Here is a 25,950-nt window from a genome sequence, read left to right as displayed (position 1 = left end):
CATGTCGTCTGTGACGGAGTCGTTTCGCGCTGCGCGCTGGCGATCGAGGGGTCGTAAGTTCGACTCCCGGTAACGGAACTTTTTCTTACAGTTTTTTTTCTTTGCCATATGTTAGTCTGTATATTTTACAACGTCATATCCGTGACGGAAATGCGTCAGTGGAGCCGTGGTGGACCCCGGCATAAAACACTTTCGTGTTAAAAACCGTTGCAAGAAACACTTAAAAACAAAAATGAAAGCCATATCTGACAAGTTCCTCTCAAATCTGCAAAATAGCAGCCTCAGAGACTGACATTACATATGCACTGAAGTATACTGCAGACAATGGCACTGTCTATAACGTCTGAAAGCCAAATGGCTGACATCCCCACATTCATCAATGAGACAATGATGAAGGTAAAGAGAACGGTTCAGGGCCCATTACTCGTAACCATCACCACAGAGATGCATGTCCGTACTACTTTTGATCTCGTAAACCAAGTGCAGTTGGTCTCCATGTATTGCCTCTCGTCTCAAAGTGCCTCCGAAGCATTGAGATAACACGATCGGATAATGCCCAATGCCAGCTCAACCGGCCAGCTCAACTTACTTGACCTTCGCATTTACCACAGATTACCTGCACGATAAGGAACCCTGGCAACCTACGAGGTAAGCCACTAGAATAGCTACCACATGGAGTGTGCGCAACCTGGTTGATTGACGAGGTTTTAGGCAGTACATGCTTATACTGAATGTTGAATATAACGAAAGAATTTTTTCGTCTGATGTAAATTTGTAATAATGTGGTTCAACTCTAGGTGTACAGATAGATTAACACTTTTACTGGTGCCCTCCAAGTTCCCTGGCAGTACAACGATGCAAAACTACGCACTAGGCAAGAAAGGCATCGATAAATATTTCTTACGGGAACAGCGAGTCAAGCACCCTCTGACCGGTGAGCAGCGGGTAGTTGGCGGCCAATTTCTCCGTCACGGGGCGCATGTTACGCACGGGCCACACTTGCATCATTGTGTAGCTGCTCTTCTCGCCGTCAAATTCAATTTCCAGGATCTTTTCCTAAAATTGCGGAACAAAAGTACATCACGTTCAACAAAACGTCGCTCATAATACAAGCAAAATGCAAGGATTACAGGGACAGGAGTTCAGCTGTCATGGTACAGCTATGTCCAGCACAACCTACATGATTACGGAAGACACGCTTAGTACCAAAGGAGTAATCAGAACTGCGATAAAACTAGCGCAAAAACCAGAATTCTATGGGAAGCCTCTTCTGCAGAACAAGCTTAGTATTTCCTCTGTTAACCACTCACCAGGAAAAGTTTGTGGGATGCAAAATATGCGAGCATGCAGTAGTTCTTGCGTCCTATAACGTAGTTACCTGATAGATTAAAAGCATCATGCTCAAACAGAGCAGTAATTTGCATTTTCAGTGAAGCCCAGGTCCCATCATAAACTACATCATAAAGCTGTACCTGCATACAGCATGCAGCCATTCTGTTATTGACAGTCTGACATCTGAAAGCAAAACTCTGGTTAGAGGACACTGTGGGAAGATTCCTGGATTGAATTTTATTACACTGGGTTATGGGCTTTTTAACATCTTTACATGTGCTTAATGCGCAGTAAATGAGCAGTCCTGCTAATTACATCCCCAGAGAACTGTGAAACTATTGTGGGTGACCTCATGCTCAGCAGTCATAGCCACTGCAGCAGCTTCCTCAATGTATATGCTAGGCTGCCTACATAGACTATGCTGAAAAGTCCTACTTAGTTTATCCACAAGTAGCCACGACACAAAATGAAAAGGCATCTAGGAAGCAGACAAGAAAGCAATCTGTGTCGTTACAATCAATTCAAAACGAGCACCTGCACGTCTTACTACTTTTGATGCACACTCTGGCACTCCATGAAAAAAAAATGCCTTCCTCAAAGACCTTTAACTGCAATATTGGGAAACTAAGTGATGGCCAGATTTGCCACAATTAAAACTTCTTGCATTACAGTATTAAGATAACTGCAGAAAACCCTCACACCAGAAAGCCACCATGGAACTAAGGAGTCAACCTTTATTTAGCCCTGAAAAAGCAAGAGTGGTTCCAGTAAAGAACACTGCTTCCAGCAGAGGGTTCCCGGTAGTTTTGACAGCGAAGTTCCTTGAGGTATGCAGTACTCGGTGATTCACACACAATACTTCGAATGCATGGATGCTGGCACTTCTTGTGCCATTGGTAGATTCTGAAGATGCCAAACCGATGAAGCGAGACTTGTTATGATACGCGAGACATTTGAGCCCCCCCCCCCCAGTGGTCTCCCAGCTATCATAGGTGGCTGAAAAGTGCCTGGCACAATGCATTCCAATTATCACGTCTAGATCGTCGGTTACTGCACGTTGCGTGTAAATTTTTCTGCACCCACTGGAATGTGAATGCTGCACCGAAAAGTTCAATCGCGACCTTGCAAGTGCTAGAACACTGCCACTAAACACCAGATGCACAGCGCACACTGAATGAAATGCGTCAATTTAGGGCTAAGTAAAGCTCATACTTTGTCTTCAGCTTGTGTCACATGGCCACCAGGGCAATAATGGCTCAAACTCTCATCAGTACCAACATCGACTTTGGTGGCCACGGTCATCTAAATCAACTGTGCGTACAAGTTGTCATGTCTAATGCCTTGAAGTCACATTTCATGCCATGAACACTGATCATAGGGAAACATCTTTTCAACTGCTGCTGCAACTTCAGTTTCCTTTGCCAAAAAAGCTTTCAATTTTGGGGTGTACACACTCACATCTACAGAATAATTCCCAGGTTCAGCAATGTAGCTGATGGTGCCCTTCGACTTGGGCGGCAGCATTATCTTGTGCTGCACAAGTGAGTTCTCCTGGACGAGGCCATAAATGTCACCTCCGGTGACATGACTGCCAACCTGCAATTGAGCACAAAATGCTTCAGATGGGAAGACGAACAGCTGGGAAAAGAAATGCCATCACTGGTAAAGCACTCCCATGCAGCTAAAATCTAAATGCACTTTAAATGGGTGCTAAAGCAAATTTTCAAGTGTGAAATGTACCATAAACAATAAACTTTACACCTCGTATACCAAGCTCACAAAAAGCAAGTGCATTTAATGCAATAGAAAACTTGTGTTATAACTTTTTGTATAGCCGTTGAACTGTTCCATCAGCACAACAGTGACAAGCAGCAAAAATACATCACACTCTCAGCAACGACTCCCTCAATGTAATAAGAAGCCAAAGGTTATAAAATGCACATAACTAAACAAACGTGAGATGCTAACACAGACAAATGCAAATGCTGACCTCTCGTCTCGTTTCTAGGTGTGCGCATTTTATAAACCTTCAGCATCATGAACCAATCAACCCAGCAACAAGTCTTAGTGCAAGAGAAGCCAGTCTCACAGGCAAAGTTATCGTGTACTGCAGCCGTTCACAGCAACTGCATGATCCAGAAATACTCGTGCTTGCCATGTATGTTTTCATTTTTACATGTACACCTTCATAGTCAGCGACAGGTTTTCTTCTTTATCGTCTGCCCTGAGCATTGACCTTTTGTGGGTTATGTGCTAAATGCACATTATCAATGATGATTTACCGACACAGCACACAAGACTAACAATCTTGCCATAAAATTCCGAGCAAGCACCCCTTCCAATTTCACAGCTAATTTCAAATTTACGCGCTGTTCCGGGAAAGTGCCCCCCCCCACCGCTCCCACTTCACACCCCGGTCTTGCACCTTGCCCAGTCAACACTGGCCTTGATTCCCATCCAGCCCTGCTTAACAGCCTGATCTCAAAGCAGCTGCAGCTAAAATTCGTCGTCAAAATTTGATTTTTTTTTTTTTTTTTACATAATCATCGCACCCCAAATTTAGCACAAGACAAGCCCCATGACGATTTTCAGGGTCCCACGAGCAAAAGCATGGCCTTCAAGATCTGTATTCCAAGATGGTGCCTATGACAACATAGCCAGAAAAGTTAGGCCTCTAAGATCTGCATTTGTTGTTTAGAGCTGTTTCGTCGGTTCATCATCGAAGACACTTCCATGCCATGCTTCCTGCGGTCTGATTGCGTTGCCATGGCATTTCTTGTGTTTGTGAGCAGTTGTCGTAATGCGCCGCCTTGAACATAAGTGAGAACCCTGAGGAAGTCCACATGCACTCAGTTTTTCTCTGGCTGTATAACTAAGCTGATGCCATCTTGAATTTTGGTGCTGTTCTCGGCAAGCACCCTGCCTCCACTTTGTTGGAAATCTCGACTTGCTGAAGTGCCACTTGCTTAAGATTTTACGGTATACAACAAGGAATGACTAGAAACAATTTCACATCAGCACGCTTTATAGTAGTGACACCACTGTCGCCTATTTAGCTTGTCTTCAGAACTTGTCTGGATAAACCTTCTCAATGTATGACTCCTGTCACTGTCAGAATGTCTGCAAGAATATGGCTGTAGACCAACAAGCTAAGTGCCTATGCAGGTCTTGCTTACAGTGCTATATAATCATTCAGGTTCAGCAAAAGTGCAGGAAATTTAGATAAAGTCCCCATTCAGTGAGATTTTATGGAACCATGACAATTGGTCCACAAGTGAAATGTTTCATACAAACTGTGTGCCATTCCTTTTTCATTCAGCATATGTGAAGAAAGCTTTTTTTTTTGCTCTGTCTTTTCGCTATTTTGGACTGCTCCATCTTTGAACACTTAAATCTTTTTCAGAAACAGAATTTACTTTCAGAAAAACTTACACAATAATAGTAAAATTATAGGAGAACCCAAGTTTGTTAACTTCACCAAAACTTTTTCAAGACTTAGCAGGCAGAGTAGAGGTGAGCCCTATGAAGTTGCCTTCCTTGAATGCGTCGTCTCTGGAACACACAGAGCTTATTCAGTGAGACAGACGTAGTACAAGCAAAGTGGGGGAAGATGGATAGAAAGCCTCACATTAATTTAAAAACAGAAACTTAAGAACCCACAATTACGCACATACATCTACATTACCAGCTAATAAGCTACGGAAGCGAGGCAACATCTCACCTTAAAGTTGGTCGGCTTGAACTCCCACTTGATGTCTCGCCTGAGAGCCGGCGTGCTCACACCCTTGGGCAGGTAAATACTGTTGAACAGGGCGTGGATCTCTCGCAGGGGCCTCTGGATGCCGTCAAAGATGTTGTTCATGATGCCTGGCCCCAGCTCCACCGAAAGGGGCTTGCCTGTTCGCAACACGGGATCACCAACCGTCAGTCCAGCTGGATTCGGGGACAGTCAAGGAAGCCACGACATCCAACAAGTTCTTCGTGCAAGCTGCTCACCCTTTGTTGTAGCAGCCCAACAAATGCTGCAGATGCAGTAATAATGTGCACAGAAAGCGGATCCATTAAAAGCTAAGAGCCTTGGCATACGATCACTACTCGATGTGTATTGGTACTGTAAAAACTAGAATATAGGTCGAATTTTTTTTTTCAAAAAATGGCCCTAAAAAGTTGACCCCTGTTTTATATACCGGTCATTGGCAGAAAAATTGCGCAAGTCTAGCCACTATGGCCAACTGAAGTCAACCGCCTCCATCGCCATCACAATCATCAGCGTCACTTTGTTTACTACCAGCCTTGTGCTGTGGGCGGTCTCATTTTGCACTTTTGTTGTCTTAAGAATCTATTTGGGCTCAGAGGTGCTTTTTTTCTTCTCGACCGGTGGCCGACGACAGTTCACCATAGCGTTCAAGAAAACAGTGATAGAGTTCGCGAAGGCATGAAGAAACCTGGTCTGAAGTGTGTGAAAGGTGTGTTGGGATGCTAGCGCACGTGAACGCGAGTGAGAGCCATGAGTCACAAACAATAACTAAAAGTTTATCTTTGCATGGGTGTTCTCGATGCTCCAATCTCACCGGATACTGTTTCTTTGTTGCTTTTTGCAATGCCGGCAGCTCTGGTTACAGCAGCACATATGGCTATGATCAGCGGGCAGATCGAGTGCACCAGAGAAGCATTCGCTACTGGCAGACGTTGAAGGATCACATCACGACACACAGCGATCAGAAGAAAACTTTTTTTCGGTGCCAGACCACAGCGTATCTAGAGCTGGAGACCACGCTCATGTCGTGGTTGCTACCGGGGATCTCAAAGTGCATCCAAATTAATGCTGTTGAGACGGTTGTGCCGTTTTACGAAGATAATGCTTGAGCCTGTCTTTTGGCTTTCTGCCATGTGGAACGTAGGCGTAAATACATGTGTAAATAAATGGCATTTTCACTGTGCACCATTTGAAATTGCATTTGTTTCACGGTAAAGGCGTCTTCTGATACTTTGGCCGTTCCATGTACTTTTTTTTTCAATTTTCAGTAGTTAGAAGTGGGGGTTCGACCTATATTCCGGTTTTTACATTAGTTGGCTCTTTAAAGAAGGCATGAGCCACTTTTCCAAGTAATCACCATATGACCTCAGTATAGGAGTTTATTGCCTCATGTATCGATTGCCGCAAAAATTCCTCATATCCGCCAAGAACGAGCGGAGTTACAAGGATTCATTGCACGCTTTTAAGAGCTTTCTTATCTCGTCATGACGAGCATGCTGGAAGCTACACAGGGAAGGATGGCAAGGGGGGGAAAAGTTATGTCAGCCTGCGTCATGACCTTGAGCACACATGATGAAATGCAATCACTCTTTCCCATTGTGATTCTAAGCGCGTGAGTGTGGCTCACTGTCTAATGTTAGGCTATGGATTGCAGTGCCGGCACTCCGTGGCAAGAAGCACAACTGATCCGAACACCACTCTTGATTTATGTCGGCTGTTGACCTATAGCATATTACAAGCTGTTTGATGTCAAGCAGCAAGCAAAGGCAGCTCCGAAGGGAGTGAGAATTGGCTTCTGTTGAAAAGAGGGCAGACATGAAAATGGCAACTACACGCTCTGCTTGTAAGCTGTCATTGCCATGCATGACTGCAGGATTTGGCTGAGATGTTCATAGCAGTGTCTGCTATCCGCGGGATGTGTTTTCTCACCAAGCCAGAGGAGTGGCTCATGACCCCTTCAAAAGAAAACTTGCGAGAAAAATAAGCTGACCCATAATCTTATATCACCAGGTACCTTCGATACTTTAACAGCGAAAGCTGTTATGAGATCATTTCAGTGGCCATTTTTGGCACCGTAGTTGTCCATCGCCGCCGGTGTCCGTAACCACTATCGCTCGAAATAAATTCCGAGATGGAACGAGGTTCGAACCTGGGCCCTCTGCGTGGGAGCCCAGTATTCAACCTCTGAGCCATGCTGGTGCTTGAAACTGGTTTGCAAAAAGACCCTATACAGACTTCATGTCGGGAAGGAACCACATTAACATATGCAATATAATGTGGTAAAAGTGTAAAATAAGCACCAAGCGTCGCACAACGCGAATTCTGTAACCAGGCGTCACACAATGTGAATTGCGCAACGAGTAGGTTGTTGAATGCTTCCAACCCATTACAAAGAGCTCAGCCATAATTCTTCATCGTCATCAGGCACAGCATCAACAAAGTGCGCATAATGCCTTACAGACGTGCAGCTGGTGCCTCGCTTCTCCGCAGAATGACGAATATTGGCTTAGTAGGTGCTTCCCAGCTTCACAAAAATTGTTATTTATGGCGTAGTGGGTACCTTGCTAGTGTACTTGTATTGTAGCCCCAAGAGAGCTTACAACGGGCTCTAGAAACGCCGCTCTTCCAGCTTTCGCTGTGACTGTGCTGCGGTTTCAGCGCAGGCCTGGCATTTTTTTTACTAGTCTTGAAACTTTTTTCATGGTATGAGCGAGTTGCATATGCTGCCAATCATCCCTGCGCAGTGACACCATTGGTAGCAAGGTGGCACCCTGCAAACACCGGGACACCGACTGTCCTGGTGTTTTTTGCCGCAGATATACACTATCTCCACCTATTATGGTGAGCGAAGGAGCTCAAATGGTCATCAGCACTTCGGAGAACGATGCCAAAGACTTGATTGTCTGCGCATTGTAGCTCCAACTAGACAGGAACTGACAAGATATTACTGCTCGCTTTGCCAAGTGATACTGAAAGGCACAAGAAGTCAAAGCAGACTATTCCTAGTCAAGAAATGGGGAGCTTCTCTCTCAGCTCTCTATGTTTGTGTATGGAAAAAGCATTTACATAAACAAGATATGATTCATAGCGATAAGTGCAGTAGACGTGGGAACTGCTGGAACATTGGAGGTCCAAAAAGAAATCTAAAAACCATCAGTAAGCCCCAAGAGTATCAAGCTTTTCTTTGTGCGTTAAGAATTCCATGTACATCCACCGAAAACTTTCGGGATAAGAGTATTCAAAAGAAAGACTGATATGGTTGGTTGGTTGGATTATGGGGCTTCACATCACAAAGCAACTTGGGCTATGAAAGATGCCGTAGTGGAGGGCTCCAGATAATTTCAACCATCTTGGGTTTTTTACATGCACTTAAACCAGACAGTGCACGGGCCTCTAGAATTTTGCCTCCATCAAAATGCAACTGCCGCAGCAGGGATCAAACCTACGTATTCACAAAATATACACAGGAAGAAGCAGCTGCAGCAAAGATGCTGGCAAAACAACATGAGCACTATTGCAATCATCTTCATTGCCTTGCTGGAGCATTGTTTCTTGTTCGTGATGACTTGTAACAATATCCTTAAAGGCTGCAATGAGTTGCAGCTACTGTTTGGCTGTTTGCCAAGTCAACACGAATAGTTCATGTAGCTTCCCAGAATGCAGTTGTGAATGATGTGTAGCAACTATTTGACTTGCGTAGCAACTAACATTTTTTTTTGTTACACATACCTCACATGTATTTTTTGCTACACACAGACCCCACAAAAGTTTCATACTTGAATAATAAGAAGCACAGAACTGAATTCTGTGCCATCACCTGCATGTAAAACATCAAAATAGGAAAGTTGACCCTCCTTCCTCTGAGCTAGCACCAACCTTCTTAGAGCCAGGTAGGCTCAAAATAAAAGTGTTGAGAGATTAACAACCTTTTAAACTGCCTTGGCAAACAAAAACCAGCAAGGACTAGACAGGAATGTAACAAGCAAGGCAATAGGCAAGTGAAAAGGATACAGGTCTCCTCGTAGACTTGGATGGTGGCCATGTCGCCATCAAGCTTGATGATTTCACCAACCAGCTCTTCGTGACCCACACGTACAAGCTCGTACATGGCAGTTCCGGCCATCTTTTCCGCTGTGACGACTGAAAAACATTGCCTCGACATCAGTGGCAGCTATCAAATGCAACATTACAGGGACAATAAAGACAAAAATGACTCCTCTCGTATTAGTGAATTACTTTTTCGCCATTCGCAAAAGCACCACACTCTCTGTAAAAAGGCAGCATGGTAAGCCAGAAAAATGCGCTAAAAGAGAACACAGGTACTGCTGCAAATCTTGAGCTTCCCACATCAACTCTTCGCAACGTCACATTTTGGCAGCCTGCAAGGGCCTACGCACTTCCTTATTAGTAAGAATGAATGAAAGTGCATTTCACGGGAGCCAGAGACCTAACATGGCAAGTTCCTGGAAATTTGGGTCAATGTGTCAAAAGTACGAAAGATTTTGAAATCCATGACATCAAATTGACATTCAGATGCCGAGGTTTCGGCACAACGTTTAAGAATGGAACTTTTACCTAAACTTTTTCTTCCAATAGTGAACTTATGAAGGCAAAATTAATGACAACTGAGTTCTCAAGAATTAATAATATCTGGGGTTTAACGTCCCAAAACCACGATATGATTATGAGAGACGCCGTAGTGGAGGGCTCCGGAAATTTCGACCACCTGGGGTTCTTTAACGTGCACCTAAATCTAAGTACACGGGCCTCAAACATTTTCGCCTCCATCGAAAATGCAGCCGCCACGGCCGGGATTCGATCCCGCGACCTTCGGGTCAGCAGTCGAGCGCCATAACCACTAGACCACCGTGGCGGGGCTGAGTTCTCAAGAATAGTTCATCAGTCTAAATTGACTTATAGACTGTAGTGTCCACTTAATGGAGCACACTGCAATTGCAAAATAGCTGCTCTCTTTACAGTAGGAGGATGGTGGCAGTTAAAAGAAATTAATGCAGAATACAGATTGCAAGCACATCAAGCAACACTTTACTCGCATTTAATTCCCTTGAGGCTGTCAACCCTCACATTCAAATGCGACCAAAATTATGCTCATGAACAGAAATCGCTTATATAAAATAAAATTCTGAGCTTTTACATGCAAAAAGCAAGATACAACTACGAGGCACACTGTATAGCAGGGGATTCTGGATTGACTCTGACCATCTGGCATTCTTTAACATCAGCACAATCATTTCTGCATTTTGCACCATTTAAAACACAGCCGTCATGACTGGTAATAAAATAACGCGCAGCAGAGCAGCGCGTTAGCCATTAGGCTTGACAGCGTTTGGAGCCTGCTTAAGAAAAAGTGTTATATAGAATATACTATTAAAATTAGAGGACTTAACACAAAGAAACAACTCAAAACTCTGCCTCAGAGTTCTGGTCAGCTACATGGCAATCGCAAGCTCATTAACATTTTTTTTTCTTAATTCCGAATAAAAATTACTACAGCTCCCAGTTTTACCGAATTGGTAATTCCAAGACCCATAATTTGCATCTTCCCACTTTGCACCACATATTTTTTTTTTCTCGCAATCCATTCACTGATGTTCGCAAGGCTTTCCTTCATATAAGTGAAGTCTTGCTTATCCTTATAGGTGTAACAATGGCAATAAAGCACTTCAAGCAACTATACATAATGTCAAATAATTAACCAAAGTCAATAACATCTGATGGAGGTGTTCATGTGCTCTACATTTGGAAACTGTGGATTTGCGCTGTTTTGTTGGCGCCATACGCGCATATTCCATATTTACTTTGCGAGTTTAATCAACGTTGAACACATTCGATAGGTGGGGTTTTATATTCTCATATATACACTTAACTGAGTGTATCTAGTTCTTTGATAGGTATCATTTGTTCACTGTACTTTACCAGAGAATTATGGTACCACAGTTGAGGACAGATTTCCCGAGCATAAGCTCTACTACATGAACTTATTAGTATTTGCTCATGAAGTGGTTAGGTTAGGCTGTAGTCTGAGAAGTCTTTTTTTCTCGTTTTTTTTTAAAGAAATTAAGGTTTCAATTATAATCATGAGGACAAAATAGAAGCACAGCTTACCGGGGCCGGAGACTGCATACACATATCCGAACTGTGACTCTTTTTCCACATTCTGGATCTTTGGTAGAGACATCTCGACTTGTTCAGGTCAGCAGTCGTTCGCTGCAAAAGTCACGAGTTCGCGATCACCTGGTACGAAAGCAGTACAGCGCGGGCACTAATTGTTCGAAAACACCCCTTCTCGAGAGATTTCAGTAAAAATAACCGTTACGTGAGGCATGTATGTGCAAACATGAGCGCGCTGAACGTCCAACTCGGCGCAATCGCACTGCAGCACAGTTTGCTCAGCCGCGCGTCACATGACTGAGCGACCGCGGCAACTGCGGACGTTTACGCCGACTACGACAGGATCACACAACACACTCAAGACTTATTTAATTAAACTAAAGTTCGCAAACCCCAGGCTAATCTAAAGTAGGACTCGTTAACTGTGCGGTCCTCGCAGTTAAAAGGGGGCGGGGATACGAACCGAAAACCAATTTCTACCAACGCGGCACAGGCTCGGTGTCGTAAAATGATAACGGAACGAGCGAGCCGCAGACGAATTCCGGTTGGTACTCGCTCACAGCACAGGTGCGACGCAGCTCAGTCGGCACAAAAACATGCTTCTAATCAAGCGAGCTTTCATTCAGTGGCGCGGAAACGCAAAAGAGCTGGCACTGACGGCTCAGACTCGATCACTGCAGGTGTAACCGGCGGTACAGTGAAGAGTTAAACTGCGCTGAGCGGAGGTCGGCTTAAGCTTTAAGCGAAACGTGTAACCAAGCGCAAGGTGCATCCAAGCACTGCAATGCACAAATGCGAGAGCTAGAATATAAAATCGAACAGCCATCAAACGGACAACACCTACCGCAGACCGCTGGTTCTCCTTCTCTACCTTCTCTACTGCTGCTGCTTGCTGCCGGCAATGAGCTAGGAATCACATGACCAGGATCGCATAGGGCCACTTTTACGTTTCAATGTAAACTTACACTGTGTCCTTTCTTTATAAACAATTTGGAAGGAAAGTGCGTTTAGTTTTGTTTAAAAATTTCTTACGTTTACCAAGCATTCTACGTTGTTGCGGTTACGTCGGTTTCAGCATCACCCAATTTCCGTCAGCTTCCGCTGGCTTCAGTTCACATGCCTGTATGTTGGCGCGAGTGTTAGTTCGCTTGGTTTCTTTCAAAGCCGAGTGCCGGGGGTTTAATGAATTAAAATGACAAAGTCAAGGTGAGCGTGATTTCGATACGTTGCTTCACCTCGCAACGCTGTGAATATAAATAACGGTCTCCCAGTGCACCACCTTAGATTAACAACAACCAGCTCACGCCGTCTCCTTTTTAAGCGCACTGCGCGCGGCAATGAAAACTGCGCTCTTAAATTATTTATTCTGCTTATCATCAACAGTTTCGCGAAAAGAATTCAGGCATGTAAACGATCGCTCGTATGCAAACATGGATAGTGTCATTTTGCCGCCAGCATTTGCGATTGGGTCTCGCGTTAGCGTTAGGCTTAATTCAAGCGAGAAATAATTCAGTCCCGCGATTATTTACGTCTTTTTGTTTGATTCGCAGCCGGTGCCGTCGCTCTTTTTCACGTGGTCGTAAATACGACGAGGGGCGATGGAGTGTGTGTTTAGGCGAGTTTAGCCTGTTTCGGCGAGATGCTAAAGCAGTCGCTCGGCTACTATCGTGCGCGAGAGGTCTTGCGAAAACGCTTTTTATATGCCAGTGCGCGCGATGGTGTATGCGGTGAAGATCACCCTTGCAGCCCGTTGGTTTGTACATTTACCACTGCTTTTCTCTCGACAGGGGATGTAGGATCGAACTCGGTGATGTCACGCCTCACAACATCAACCAGTTGAAAAGACTAAACCAAGTAGTTTTCCCCGTCAGCTACAACGACAAGTTTTACAAGGATGTTCTCGAAGCCGGAGAGCTCGCCAAATTAGGTGAGTTCTAACTCGAACGACTCTGTTTTTCGTTAAGAAAGCTGCGTTTTTGCATAGCCTCCTCTTTTCTTGCCGTCTGTTTAACGTAATTGAAATCGCTTTTTGCTAACAGCCTACTACAATGACATCGTTGTCGGCGCTGTATGCTGCCGGATTGACACGTCGGAAAACACGAGGCGCCTTTACATCATGACCCTGGGATGTCTTGCTCCTTACAGAAGATTAGGCATCGGTGAGTTTTATCAGAACGCTTCCGCAGCGACGTTGAAATGCGCTGATTAAATTATAGTTGCAATTCTCCGCTCATCTATTACGAAGCGAAGAAGAGAGCCTTTACCGATACAATCGTCAGGAAGAGGGGGTTGGTTGAAAACGTGTTAGAAGTTTAGCTTCACACAATACGCGTCTTACCTTGAGCTGGGTGCAAGCTTGAGTAAAACAAAATTGTTACACTTGAAGAGCCACACACTGGCCACGTGTGTATCGTCAACATGGAAGTGGATAAAAGAAAAATTAATTCTGATGACCATGCAAGACTCTGATGCCCTGTTGCACTCTGTATCATAGAAATTGGCTTGCAATTCAGCAAGCAGTAGCCTCGTAAGGAATACCTCGGTGCTCAATTGATATGCTTGTTCATGGGGCTTGCATTTGCTCAACGCTGCAAAGAACATGACGGATGTGACCTGTAATTCCCGGTTTGACAGTGAGGTTGGCCATGGTAGGAGAGAGTGTAGGAAATTAGTTGTATGCAGGTGAAAATGAGATGTAGTATTAGTTATTTAGATCTGGTCAGAAAAAGAACAAACTTTGTGCTGCCCATTTTAATGAATATGCATTGTCTTTATTGCCTTCATTGTTTTGTTCCAGGCACAACGATGGTGCAGCACGTCCTAAATTATGTAAAAAAAGATGGGAACTTTGACAGTATATTCCTGTAAGTATACATCGCTTCATTTAGTACATTCGCTCGTATGTGTCCTCATACTTCACTAGAAAGAAAGAAAAGCATCAGCAATTTATGTAGACAGTGCTGCACTTTTGTTCGATACAATTTAACACGCCCAGAGAGGCTCCAGCGAGATGACCAAAGTTTGCCAACCAATCGTTTCCGCAACGAATGGTGAATTCCAGTGGCATTCAGAGCACTTCTGGTAGCAGTCTGTTCCATTGGCAAATTGAGGGTGCTCCCTGTATGTTTCATTGATAGACCTGGAGCAGCTCCGCCACCAGATCCACTCTATGGAGCAGCTGTCTCTACTCTGCAAAAAGCGGTGGATTCAACCTGAAGTCACAAACACCACATGCGTGCGTAGAGCGTGGCGTACCTCATGACCAACGCAACGCGCTGCCCGAGCGTGCCCGTTCTCTTCGCGTGCACCCGCGAAGGAGAGTCGCGGCTCATAACCAATGATAAGTGGTCCATCACAGGGTCAACTTGCGCTTTTACTGCTTGCATAGAGTGATGATTGTAGCTCTAGTTCCAAATCGACCAGCGAGGACTGAAGTGATGAAGCATTAGAAGCTAGCATATACAAGCAGGTTTTCAACATCATGTTTCGGCCACCGGACAAGACACCAGAAATTGTGCGTTTCGTCAACGACGACATTCGCCAGTACTCGAATGAAGTAACAATAGACAGATCCCTTACGGAAGTTTGCATATTAACACTCTTAAATCGTAACTTCCAAATGCAGCTCGCACGTAAGTTCAAGCCAAACAGGTTGAGAACCGAAAACGGCGCGAAACGCGTTCTCGGCGTTTCCAAAAGCAGATGTGCGCTAGTGCCCCCTGCCATGTGCTCTGGCGGGAGTGCCTGTGTTCCATTTGCAGATTTCTTTCAGTTGTTCTTCACCGGAGCACTCCGCTCCGGCGGAAAGTTCGTCGCCCACTCCAAATCTACCGTTGGAATTCACCATAAAGTAGTAGTCCTGCTCATGCACTCGGCAATGTCCTCTGAAGATGGTGTTACTGGCCGTCTGGCTCGAGTGCGCGCCCATTGATTGGCACAGGCTTGTGTGCGTCTGCCTTTGAGAGGAAATGCCACGGTCTTCTAAACTTGTGTCCTACTATAGTTTACTGTATTTACTCGATTGTAACGCGAGGGGTGACTTTTCATTGCGTCCAGGAAGAAAAAATAGTTATTTCGGTATTCGATTGTAATGCAAGGGTCGACTTTAGGTAGCAAAAATCTGGAAAAAAACTCGCGTTACATTCGAGTAAATACAGTATTAAGCAATTTGTAAAGGTTTTCTTTCAGCTTCCCTTAAATTCCGTAAGTAAAGTGTCCTCATTGGGATGCAGCTCACTTTAAGTTTGAAGAATAAGAAGTCCATCACATGTATTGTGAACGCATCAACCAGCTGAATATCGATGAGCGTTGGCGTTTGCTAGCACTAAGTTCCCATATGTGTGATTTTTCCGTAGATTTAAGATTAAGCAGTCATATGTAGTAAGTATTTGCATTAAACAAAGCAAAAATGGCATGCCTGTTGAGTGTTGTATGTGGAGTTCCACAGGTTTAGTGCTTTCACCTCTTCTGCATCCTGATTGCAGAGGCAATATGGCTCTGTGTTCATGATGCAGAAAGATTGACTGAATCAGGATTGCAGGTCATCTGTTTCGTAGTGTAATGGGGACGCCCATCTGCATTGTAAGCCGCCGAATATGCCGCCTCCTTGCTTGTGCTTGTGCCGCCTAATTGCATCTCTCGCTTCCCGCCGCTGTCTTGCAGGCACGTCCAGGTGAACAATGAGAGTGCCATCGAGTTTTACAAGAAGTTTGGCTTCAAGATTGTCGAGACCAAGGAGCACTACTACAAGAGGATAGAGCCAGCGGACGCTCACGTTCTGCAAAAGACGCTCAGGCCGACAAAGACTTCACTGCAGAACGGCGTGGCCTCGGACAAGGAGAGGTCCTAGTGAGTGCATCCACACGCGCCGCCCTTGGGTGTCGTGCCACTGGGAGACACACACACGCAAAAAACGAGAAAGCAGCGCCCGGCTGGTCCACGTTGAGGGAGCCGTGGCGCAAAGGCAGTTTGGATAACTGGCCTCGTTTCCACATCACCGCGAGGGTGTATAGGAGCCCCGTTTGTCACTGGCTTCCCTCCTGCTGCTGCTGGAAATTCCGTGTGTGGGGTGCCCTGTGGTTGTGCCGTACTTGCCACCTCCTAGCCTGTTTTTCAGCTTCCCAATATTTTGCAAGACCAAGGACGCACAAAAGGCAGCGGTGGCTGTGCATGCTGCTCAGGCAAGATCTGTTGTTACGACTGCCTCCTGTTAGTGAAGAATGCAGCTTCTAGTTTCCAAATAGTGTGTGGACGAGACGGACGGAGGCCTGAGGATAGTGTCACGTTTAACTATTCCGAAGACTGGGCATTTCACGTGTGCAGTTTGCGAAAAGACCAATGTCTGCATCAAACCGGGAGTAATATAAATGCATCACAGTGGGGAGGTTTAGATTTTGTCTTTGGTTTAGAGGATGCAACCCACCAGATGTACAAGAGAACCCAAACCTGTTTAAAAAAGAATGCAAGCAGTGATTGGGGGGGGGGGGGGTGTACTAAAAGATGCAAAATATAAAGCTCTTTAACATAGCATGAAGCTAGGTGTGACGCTGGCCCTGATCTTTTACACACCTTCCGTCTTGTTTTCATACTATTTGCAGCTGAAATGTGTGCAAAGCACTCACTGCTGTTAACTGGTCCAGACCTTTCAAGCAGCAGTCTTCACACCCATCCTGCTTGTCAGCAGCATTCTCTGGGGCTTAATTGCCACGTCAGCTATGCAGCCTTTGTGCATCCTTGTTTCTCTCGGTGCCTGTAAACGTCACTGCCCAAGCTTGAGGGGTCGATGTGAGCATAAAAACGAATTTGTTACTGTTTGTTGGATCCTTTGGCAACCCTTATTCCTTTTGTCTTATTTCCTCGACAGAGGACACACCACTTGCACTGCAGTTTCAGGCATACTACTGAAGGTTCTCTGCAACAATCTTTGCAGTCTCTTTTTCAAATGACCTTGTATGCAGCCTCAAATCGGTATTGGCGTAACAGATGAACTGTGCATTTTCCTAATCTTTGTGAGCTTTGTGGGTGAGGGGGTGGGGTGATGAAGGCTGTGCCTATGTACACATCACAGTACTGGTTATGCTTACCCGCAACAACCACTCTTATCTCATGAGTGTTTTCAATGCTAAACAGCAAAGTTACGTTTGGGTCAGCTATACTACCTGTTAAAGAGAGTACTAAAACTTGGATGTCATTCTTTCAATTGTCAGCACCTCTGAAGTTTTGGCTTGGCTTTGTAGTACCTGTTGTGTTTTATGTATTGTTTAGCAAAGGTTAAAAAATGAGCTGTTGCTCCTAAAGCAGAATTTTTTTTCGTAGTATTGTTACTTTAGTTCAGGTAGATTACACTCAAGCGAGAGTGTTTGTTTTGCATTGTTTTCAACAGTTTTGGTGTTTAGAATCGTTGGAATTCCTTAGTGCCGCATGTGTGGTGGAGAGCATTGCAATGATGTAGCTTTAAAGGGACACTAAAATAAAAACGGTTTCTCTTTTATTAGTTAATTACCTATTCACAATACCTAAAGCTTCAGTATTGCAATGAGAAGAGCCAGAAAATAAAAAGTGTCATTGATACCTTGAGGTTCCCATACCAGCTCGTCGCAATGTCATAAATTGCGACATCTTCCAGGACCTACCCGGTAAACGGGTATCGGTAAACGAATTGCATCGTGCTAGCCAGGGACATGACATAATCGGTTTCAGGAAATTTTTTTCAGCAACGTGGCAACAGTATGAAAAAAACATATCTGTGACATTACAAGAGGTTTCTCTGCAAAATCTAAAAATGAAACTTTGACTTTCATTTTATGATAATAAACTTAATGTAAATTTGACTGTAGTTCTCGAAGAATAATTTCAGCGTCAACTGGGTTAGTCTTTAACTTTATAGTGTCCCTTTAAAGGTCATCAAGAATCGGCGCAGGATGCATATTTTTTATTTATGCACCCTTTCAAACGGCTGCCACGTGTTGTAATTACTTAGTGTTTGTTATGCACTCTGTGCTGATGATTCATGTGCAGTTGAAGTATCTGTTCTGCCTACTAAACAGAAACTTGTTTCTAGATGGTGTCTAAACGAAACTGATTCATTATACGAATACTTTTGATCACCACTTTTATAATGAAGTAAGTACACACGTCAAGATGAAGAAAAAGAAAAGCATTCTGCTGCTGCATTGCAATCGCCCATTCTGCCAGTTCTTTTTTAATTGATTAAAGAGTGTTCGGCACGTCATCTGCAGTTTGAGAATATGCCTGTGACTTGCCCGTTTCTTTTTCGTCAAATGTCGAGCGTGGGCTGCGCTACGTTTTCTGAAATCTGTGCTCCTCACTTCTTCGTTTCAGTCTTGCGCACGTTATTGGCTAGGGTGGTGGCAAGACCAGCATGTTGTGCCGTGCTGGAACTGTTTTTTCTACCAAATGTTGCAGCGTTGTCTGCCGACGAAGAATGCGCGCGCAGTGGCCCCCCGGGTCACCGTGCAAACAGTGGGTCCTCTGTGTGCCATTCTGACCTCTGTGAATAAATGTGGCCTAGGAAATTTTTTTTATGTGAAGCGGAGCGTTGGGACTCTTTTTGCCTCCTGTGTGCATTCACCTCGGTGTACGGCCTTTCGTAGTTGTGTCCTGACCCAACCTCGACAACTGCGATCCATTGTTATGCCGTCTTGTTTGGGTGCAGATTAAACCGATTCCTGAATGTTTGGCAAGGTTCGTTATGTAACGGAATCTATTATGGACAGACTAAACAAGGTGAGGATGATGTTCGTTAACACTTGCAAAAAATACTGGTAACACTTGCAAAAAATACAGCCGCCCCCCCTATTCACAGTGATTCCACTCCTGCGCCAAAGTGCGCCAAATTGTATTTACTGCGCCATCCTGATAATATCGACGAAAATTGCGCCAAAGTCTCGGGTTTGGGGCCGTCTATCACCGGCAATCGCACGGCCGGCGCGTCAGAACATGTGCAGCTTGATCTTGGGGCTGCCAATGTCGCAACCATGGACCAAGAATTATTCCGCTGAATAAATAGCGCTCGCGCGTGCGTCCCGAATAAGCCACGATGCCATGCACGGTGCCGACGCAGCTTCTGTTCTGCAAGTCGGCTCGACAGCAAAACGCGCTCTCCGCAGAGGCTCGTGACGTCTAGGCCTCTCGGTAGCGAGAAAGTGCGACGGCGATTCATCGGCGGACGTCGTCTGTTCTAGAAACGCTGCTGATAGCTCGTTTCATGCGTCGCACGGCACGTAAGGAAAGCAATGTTCAGTAATAACTAAATGTGTGCTGCTTAAATGTCTGTCACTTCTGTTTCCGGACATCGCGGAATGAAATCTGGGCTCGCTAGCAGTATATATATAGAACAATATCGAATTTTCCTTTCTTCGCGTTTATGGAAGAGCACGCGAACGGTGGAAACGCGTTCACACTTTTCCTCGGATGTACTTTATCCATGGATCTTCATTCGGAAGAGCTTTTTCGTAATTGCTTATACCAGCACGTCCGAGTTTAATCACTCTGCGGTAAATACCCCCTAAAAGGCCCTGCCCTTTCGAGCTCACGTGCTAGGGTTCCAATTCGAATTTTTTGCTTGCTTTTTAAAAATGCCATCTCATTAATAAAAGCATATATCCTGGTCGGAGCAGCCGCAAATACGCAGCTGTCAGTAGCGGGCCCGTCGCTGACGGCCCACAGTGAAGCGGCTACCCCATGTTACACGTCCGCCTCTCGTTTTCGGGGGTCAATAGCTGACGGGTAAAAAAACTCAGTTTCGCTTAAGGGCGAAGCAATGAATGCGATACCAACAAATTGTATTGTTAAAAGAAGTAAGGCTAGCAGCTAACTCTTTTGGATTCGATCTCGCGTAACTCAACAAAACACTGGTTTAAGGGAATATGGCCGCTCCAGGAACCGAAGCGTTTTCTTGCTCTGAGTTCTCTAAACAGGAAGTAAGCGTTGAGAGCACAGCAAGTTTACGAGCCGTCTCCTGATGCCTCGAAATGGCGCGCGCGCAAGCGACTGCGCCCTTCAAACGATGCGGTCCCCTCCCCGCCTCCCGCTCCCCTGGCGTCCTTTCATGCTCCTTACGAAAGACGGGCGGGGCGTTTCCTCTCTGTTTGATGAGCAATCGACGGCAGGCCCGCACGCGGGAAGATGTTATCTCATGCGCTGCCCGTGCGACGGAGACAGACGGCCGGCTAGCTTAATTAATCTCCGCTTCAGCCGCGTTCGTCGCCAGCGCTCGCGAGCTTTCACCCGCGGCTAGAATGCGCGTGGTGATGTTATTAATTTGGTCTTTATACAGAAAATTACGGCAATGGCGACGGCAAAAATCCGCGGAGAGCGTCCATATAATTGTTATCACAGTAAACATTTAAAAAAAGTTGAGCCATTTCACTCTGTGAAGTGGATGATAAGCGAAGCTGTTTCGCGCATGGCAAGGAGGTGACATGGTGGAGGACAGTTTGGTATGTAAGGCCAGGTTGTTAACGTTCAATACGCAATATTAATGCGAAAGCATCAAATGCTTTATCAAACACGAAAATTGACCGTCGGCGGCGTCAATCGATTGATGCAAAAAATAATCATGTGATGGTGTCATCATCACGTCATAGATCGTCAAAACTTGTGACGTCATCATGGCGTCATATATCGTGATCTCACGTGATGACGCCATCACGACATCGTCGCTTTACACTGCTTCCGTAATCGGTGCGCCGACCATGGAGCTAGCGCAAAACCAGGTGAGGTGCAGTTAGTTGCAGAGAAGGAGGGGGAGGATCAACCCGTCGATCGAGAAGAAAAAGAACCTGGCTTTCGCCTTGGAGTTTTCTTAGGGGAATGCATTAGGGACAGTGTGGCTCTTTGGCATTGAGGCACTGCTGTACATCACGGCGTTTGTCTACCATGTATGCTGATAACCACATAGATGTATTTAGAGTGTTATTTCATAAAGTGCAATTTTATTGATCTGGTATTCTGTTTGTTTGCTAGTGTCGAAAATAATGGCCGAAGAGGTTATTTCAGAACACTCAACTGCATGAGCCCTTATTTTTTCATTAGCGAGTGAAGTATGGAGTTCTCCTGAGATGATTTTTCCCATGAGATTTGCAATGAATCGAAATATTTCTAGCCTTCATAAGAGCCCCACAGTAATATTCCGGTGCTTGAATGTTATTGCAATATGCTTCTGTAGTGCACTCCAGGATGTAAAATTCGCTGCTCCAGAGTGCTCCCAGATGCAAAATTATCTGCTCCAAAGTGCTCCAAGATGAAAATTTTGCTGCTCCAGAGTGCTCCAAAACGGAAATTTTGCTGCTCCAAAAATTGCTCCAAATCAGAAGTCCTCGGTAGCATCACTGTATTCACATAAGAGGGGGTCGCAAAGCCAGCCCCACACATTGACATCATAGGGAGACATCATATTATGTCTGTGTATGGCGCAATGTCAGCGCCATAGACAGACATAATATGGAGGGGGGGCGCTGCGACGAACCTTCGCCCCCCTGTCTGAGGCGGCATGCGCAGCGCGATCTCTGACGTCATGGCTAAAATTGGCGGCAGCGCGAAACGTGTGCGGCAATAGTGGTCTGCAGACGTGTTTGACGAGGTGGCTTAATAAATTGTGCTCGCGTTATTGAAATTTGCGTGCTACTTGATAAGTTTTCGAACCTCACGGCCTGTGTGCCTGCTTGCCGTACTGTGCTGGCGGTCCGTCGTGCACAGTCATGGTCATGGAGGAAAGAAAAGCTTACGAAGGAGCGCGCCCAGCATCCACAAGCCAACCTGTTGTTTCGTTTTACAGGTCGATCAATCCCCCGCATGCGTTGTATTTGCGCAGTGGTTAGATACAAACAGTTAACGTTCGAGAGCACGTTTTCCTTCATGAAACGTATTTGGATTTGCCAGTGTGACTAATCACAGTCTTGCGAAGCAGTATGTTCTGCTACCTTACCTTTTATTCCTTAACTTTTTACCTTTCATTCAAATTGCAAATGGTATATCTAGTACTCGATCATCAGGATATTCGATGTGGATACCTGCACAGTGCCACAGGTCGCGTGCACCATGAATACCTCGTACTTGAGGTCGCCTAGCGAGTGTTTCACTTCGTTTTCGGTACAGAAGTGCCGAGCACGACGCATACACGTCGCCTCGGCTAAGTTAGCGTACTTTATGCGGTCCTTTGTCTGTCGCGCAGATTGACCTTACAATAACCAACATGTTGTAAACTTGGTATAGACTTTCTGTAAGAAAATCTGGAAAGTAAAATTTCCTCTGCAGTACGATTGCTGCGAAACGCAGGTTCACTATGAAACAGAGAACCTCATTGGTATTCAGTACAGCAGAACGCCACCAACTCATTAGCTTCCGAGAAAGAAAAAAGGCATATGATTATATGCAACAGAAATTCTATAGGTAAAAATATTTGTTTAACATGGCGAGGCTAAAAATATATGGCCTAGCTAGCAGCAGCGAGTGCATAACTTAAAGGAGATGTAGAAGTCAAGGTCTCGGCAGCTTCCTGAATTTCAAATAAAAGTGGAGGCTCTGGAGCAGGCTGGTTGTTCTCATTTCAAGTGAGAAGACAGAAATTCACAAATAGTGAATTCCAAAAAATTTTAAAGCACATAGTTCAAAGACCTGTGCATGATCGATATGATAGCAAAGTGAAATTTTGTGTAGAAAAATACCGCCACCATAGCGAAAATTCCTCAACACATGCTCGTAAGGGCTACATTCGGGCAGTGTTATTTACGGACAACTGAAATTTGCACGAAAAAACACTTCGCTGTAAATTGGGCTGGCATTTCACAAAGTCGCAGTATATTAGACCTCCCTTCAATATATTTCTCTAATTAGCAGGCCGTACATTCTACTCCAAATGCTTTATTTCGACCAAGTTAAATTTCCGCGCAAAGGCCCCTAATATAGCGCCATGGGCCTCCATGCAATTGCCCATCCGCAAATTATTACAGACGTGGTACTGTTAGCAAAAGATATGGCCTTTCTCTGTGTATGTTTACGCCATCCTTAGCGCTCGGTATAGCGGCTGAATCAAAATATGTAATCAAACCTGGATATATCGAATTGTTCCATATATCGAACAGTCGTAACATTCCCTTAGAACTCACGTACAACAGTACGGCGATATACACGTATGTTGAACTGCCTCTACTCTGTGTGCTTCTGTCGGTTTCGCGGTGGCTTCACGCATTGTCCTAAATTTCTTGAAGACAAAACAGCAATGTTCTGGTTGATACTATCAACTGGATTGCTGAATATTAAAAATTCGTGCAGCTTGCGCTAATAACGTCGAAGTCTGGGTCAGTTGGCAAAAACCAGTAAAAAAAATGCCAGGCCTGCGCGGAAAGCGCAGCTGGAAGAGCGGCATTTCTAGAGCCCGTTATAAACTCTCTTGTGGCTACTAATACAAGTACGTTAGCAACGTACCCACTACGCCAGAAATCATAATTTTTGGGAAGATGGGAAGCACCCACCAAGACATTATTCGTTATTCTGCGGAGAAGCGAGGTACCATCTGTAAGGCAATATGTGCATTTTATTGATGCACATATTGACGATGAAGAATTATGGCTGAGCTCTTTGTAATGGGTTGGAAGCATTAAACGACCCACTAGTTACGTAATTCATATTGTGTGACGCCTGGTCGTTATTTAACTGTCCCACCACACTTTATAACATACGTTAAACGGAGCCATGGGAGCCTTATGGGCTTCCTTGGCAACCAATAGAAGTGCACTTGCGAGGAACCCACTGCTATAAATCATCATAATTTTTGTGAAGTAGGGAAGCGGCCACTATGCAATTTTTCGTCATTCTGCGGAGAACCGTGGTACTCGCTAAACACATGTAAGGAATTGTGTGCACTTTGTTGATGCTGTGGCTGATGACTATGAAGAATTATCGCAGAGGCCTTTGTAATGGGTTGGAAGCATTCAACAACCCACTTGTCGCGCAATTCGCATTGTGTGACGCCCGGTTACAGAATTCGCGTTTGTGGGACGCCTGGTTGTTATTTTACTCTTCTACCACACTACATTACATATGTTAATGTGGTTCCTTCCCAACATGAAGCCTATATAGGGTCTTTTTGCAACGCAGTTTCAAGCGCCGGCATGGCTCTGAGGTAGTACACTGGGCTCCCAGGGCCCAGGTTCGAACCTCATTCCATCCTGTAAATGCTTTCTGATTTCCTGTTTTTTTTTTTTCGTGCGATGGCGGTTACGGACACCGGCGGCGGCGGACAACTACGGCGCCAAAACAGGCCGTTGAAATGATCTCATAACTTTCTCTGTAACACGCCGGACAAGGGGAAGCTGCTGGGACCCAGCAGAGCTAGCTGGTGGGCAGGTTTCAGATTCTCATGTAAACCATCTGTAGAGAATGTTTGGTCGGTCATTGACAAGGGTCATTGAGCGCGTGCCGGTTCATGATGACGATTATTTTCTATCTACGACACACGGCAAACCTCGACCGTAACGACTCTGCTGTAAAATACTATACTCGCGGACAATTTGGCAATGAAGCGAAGGCTACAGAGCCAAAGCGCGCGTATCCTACCGCTAATAAATGTAATCCCACAACTGCGTCCGCATTTTCTGAGTGAGATATAAAAAAATACTCCTTCATTTTCTACATATGTAGCTCTTTGAGACACAACGCAGCGCACACCAGTGTGATATTTGTATTTCTTTTACTGTTTTGTTGTCACTTCGCGTTTTTGCACACTTGTGTGTGAGAGAGAGAGGGAGCAACCTTATTGATGCCTGTTACAGAGGTGGGGGAGAATGTCCCCCGCGTCGCGCCTTTTACCTGTACCTCAAGAAACGCTTAGCCAAACGTTGCGCTAAGCGGCGTCTGTGTCGCTGATTGCGCACGGCTATCACTTTCCACTGCCGTACGAGACGCGCCAAACCGGACTATACTTCGCGTAGGAGCACACATGCAGAAGCTCCGCCTCCGTAGCTTTCCCTTCATTGCCAAGAAAAGTTCTCCGCGAGTATACATGTTATCGAGCCAAACACGTATCTCAAAACATGGATGGCTATTGCAGCAAGAACAAACCCACGATGACAGAGAGAGAGGGAGAAAGCTGTTTAATGAAAAACAGAGAGCATGTAGGCGCCTTTAGGTTACGCACGATGGCAGGTTTTATTTAAAAAGCTTCACTGCAGTGCAGACGTCTCATGCAATGAAGAATACTAACGAAGAATTTGCCATACGCAGTGAAACTTACGACTTGGGGCCTATATCGCTTCTATTGAATCATTTATCAACATATTCACTCGCAGCCTACTTCTATAACTACTGTAGTACGAAGGCCTCTTTCAATGATCTCCAATTTAACCTTTCTTGCGCTATCGTATTACATTTTATCCCTGCAACTTATCCAACTCTTTTGTGATCGGATTAGGTGTATCCATGTAGTACGTCTGTAGAGCAGAAAACATTGTGAGCATTCTTTCTTTTTTTTTTCTCTCTCTCTCCTTCCTGTTTGCGTCATGTGGCGTGCATACGTGTGTGCATTCGATATTTATTCAATTTCGTGCATTACAATAGATGGCTGCATTCATCTTGCGGAAACCACCGGTGCATGAATAGCAAAAGTTGAATGGTAAATTTTTAGAGGAACACGAGCAGGTAGACCTATTTCTGCCTGCAAGACACTCCCTAAGAATTATGAATTATTGCTTCAGCGAGCTGCAATATTT

At 45.0% G+C, this 25,950-nt stretch overlaps 2 protein-coding genes across 2 annotated transcripts in view; one reads left to right on the top strand and one right to left on the bottom strand.

The window, feature by feature from the left end:
* LOC119393986 (V-type proton ATPase catalytic subunit A) overlaps positions 1-12,150 on the bottom strand; it is a 34,300-nt gene extending 22,150 nt beyond the window's left edge. The window contains exons 1-6 of the mRNA XM_037661198.2: positions 12,066-12,150; positions 11,216-11,317; positions 9,101-9,229; positions 5,054-5,265; positions 2,791-2,928; positions 905-1,056 (exon numbers count right to left, since the gene is read on the bottom strand). Coding sequence (XP_037517126.1) covers positions 905-1,056; positions 2,791-2,928; positions 5,054-5,265; positions 9,101-9,229; positions 11,216-11,288 — 704 coding nt within the window. The 5' untranslated portion in view covers positions 11,289-11,317; positions 12,066-12,150. The remainder of the gene's footprint in view (positions 1-904; positions 1,057-2,790; positions 2,929-5,053; positions 5,266-9,100; positions 9,230-11,215; positions 11,318-12,065) is intronic.
* A 145-nt stretch (positions 12,151-12,295) lies between these two features.
* LOC119393987 (N-alpha-acetyltransferase 50) lies at positions 12,296-18,771 on the top strand. Its single transcript, XM_037661200.2, has 6 exons — positions 12,296-12,427; positions 13,009-13,148; positions 13,261-13,380; positions 14,019-14,085; positions 15,884-16,069; positions 18,563-18,771. Exons 1-6 carry the CDS (start codon positions 12,414-12,416, stop codon positions 18,582-18,584), a joined length of 549 nt encoding a protein of 182 aa, XP_037517128.1. The 5' UTR covers positions 12,296-12,413; the 3' UTR covers positions 18,585-18,771.
* Positions 18,772-25,950: the final 7,179 nt, after the last annotated feature.

Source organism: Rhipicephalus sanguineus, chromosome 5, assembly GCF_013339695.2.
Source record: "Rhipicephalus sanguineus isolate Rsan-2018 chromosome 5, BIME_Rsan_1.4, whole genome shotgun sequence".
Taxonomy (NCBI): domain Eukaryota; kingdom Metazoa; phylum Arthropoda; class Arachnida; order Ixodida; family Ixodidae; genus Rhipicephalus; species Rhipicephalus sanguineus.
Note: the sequence above shows the minus strand (reverse complement) of the source record. Positions and strands in the feature narration are given on the sequence as shown.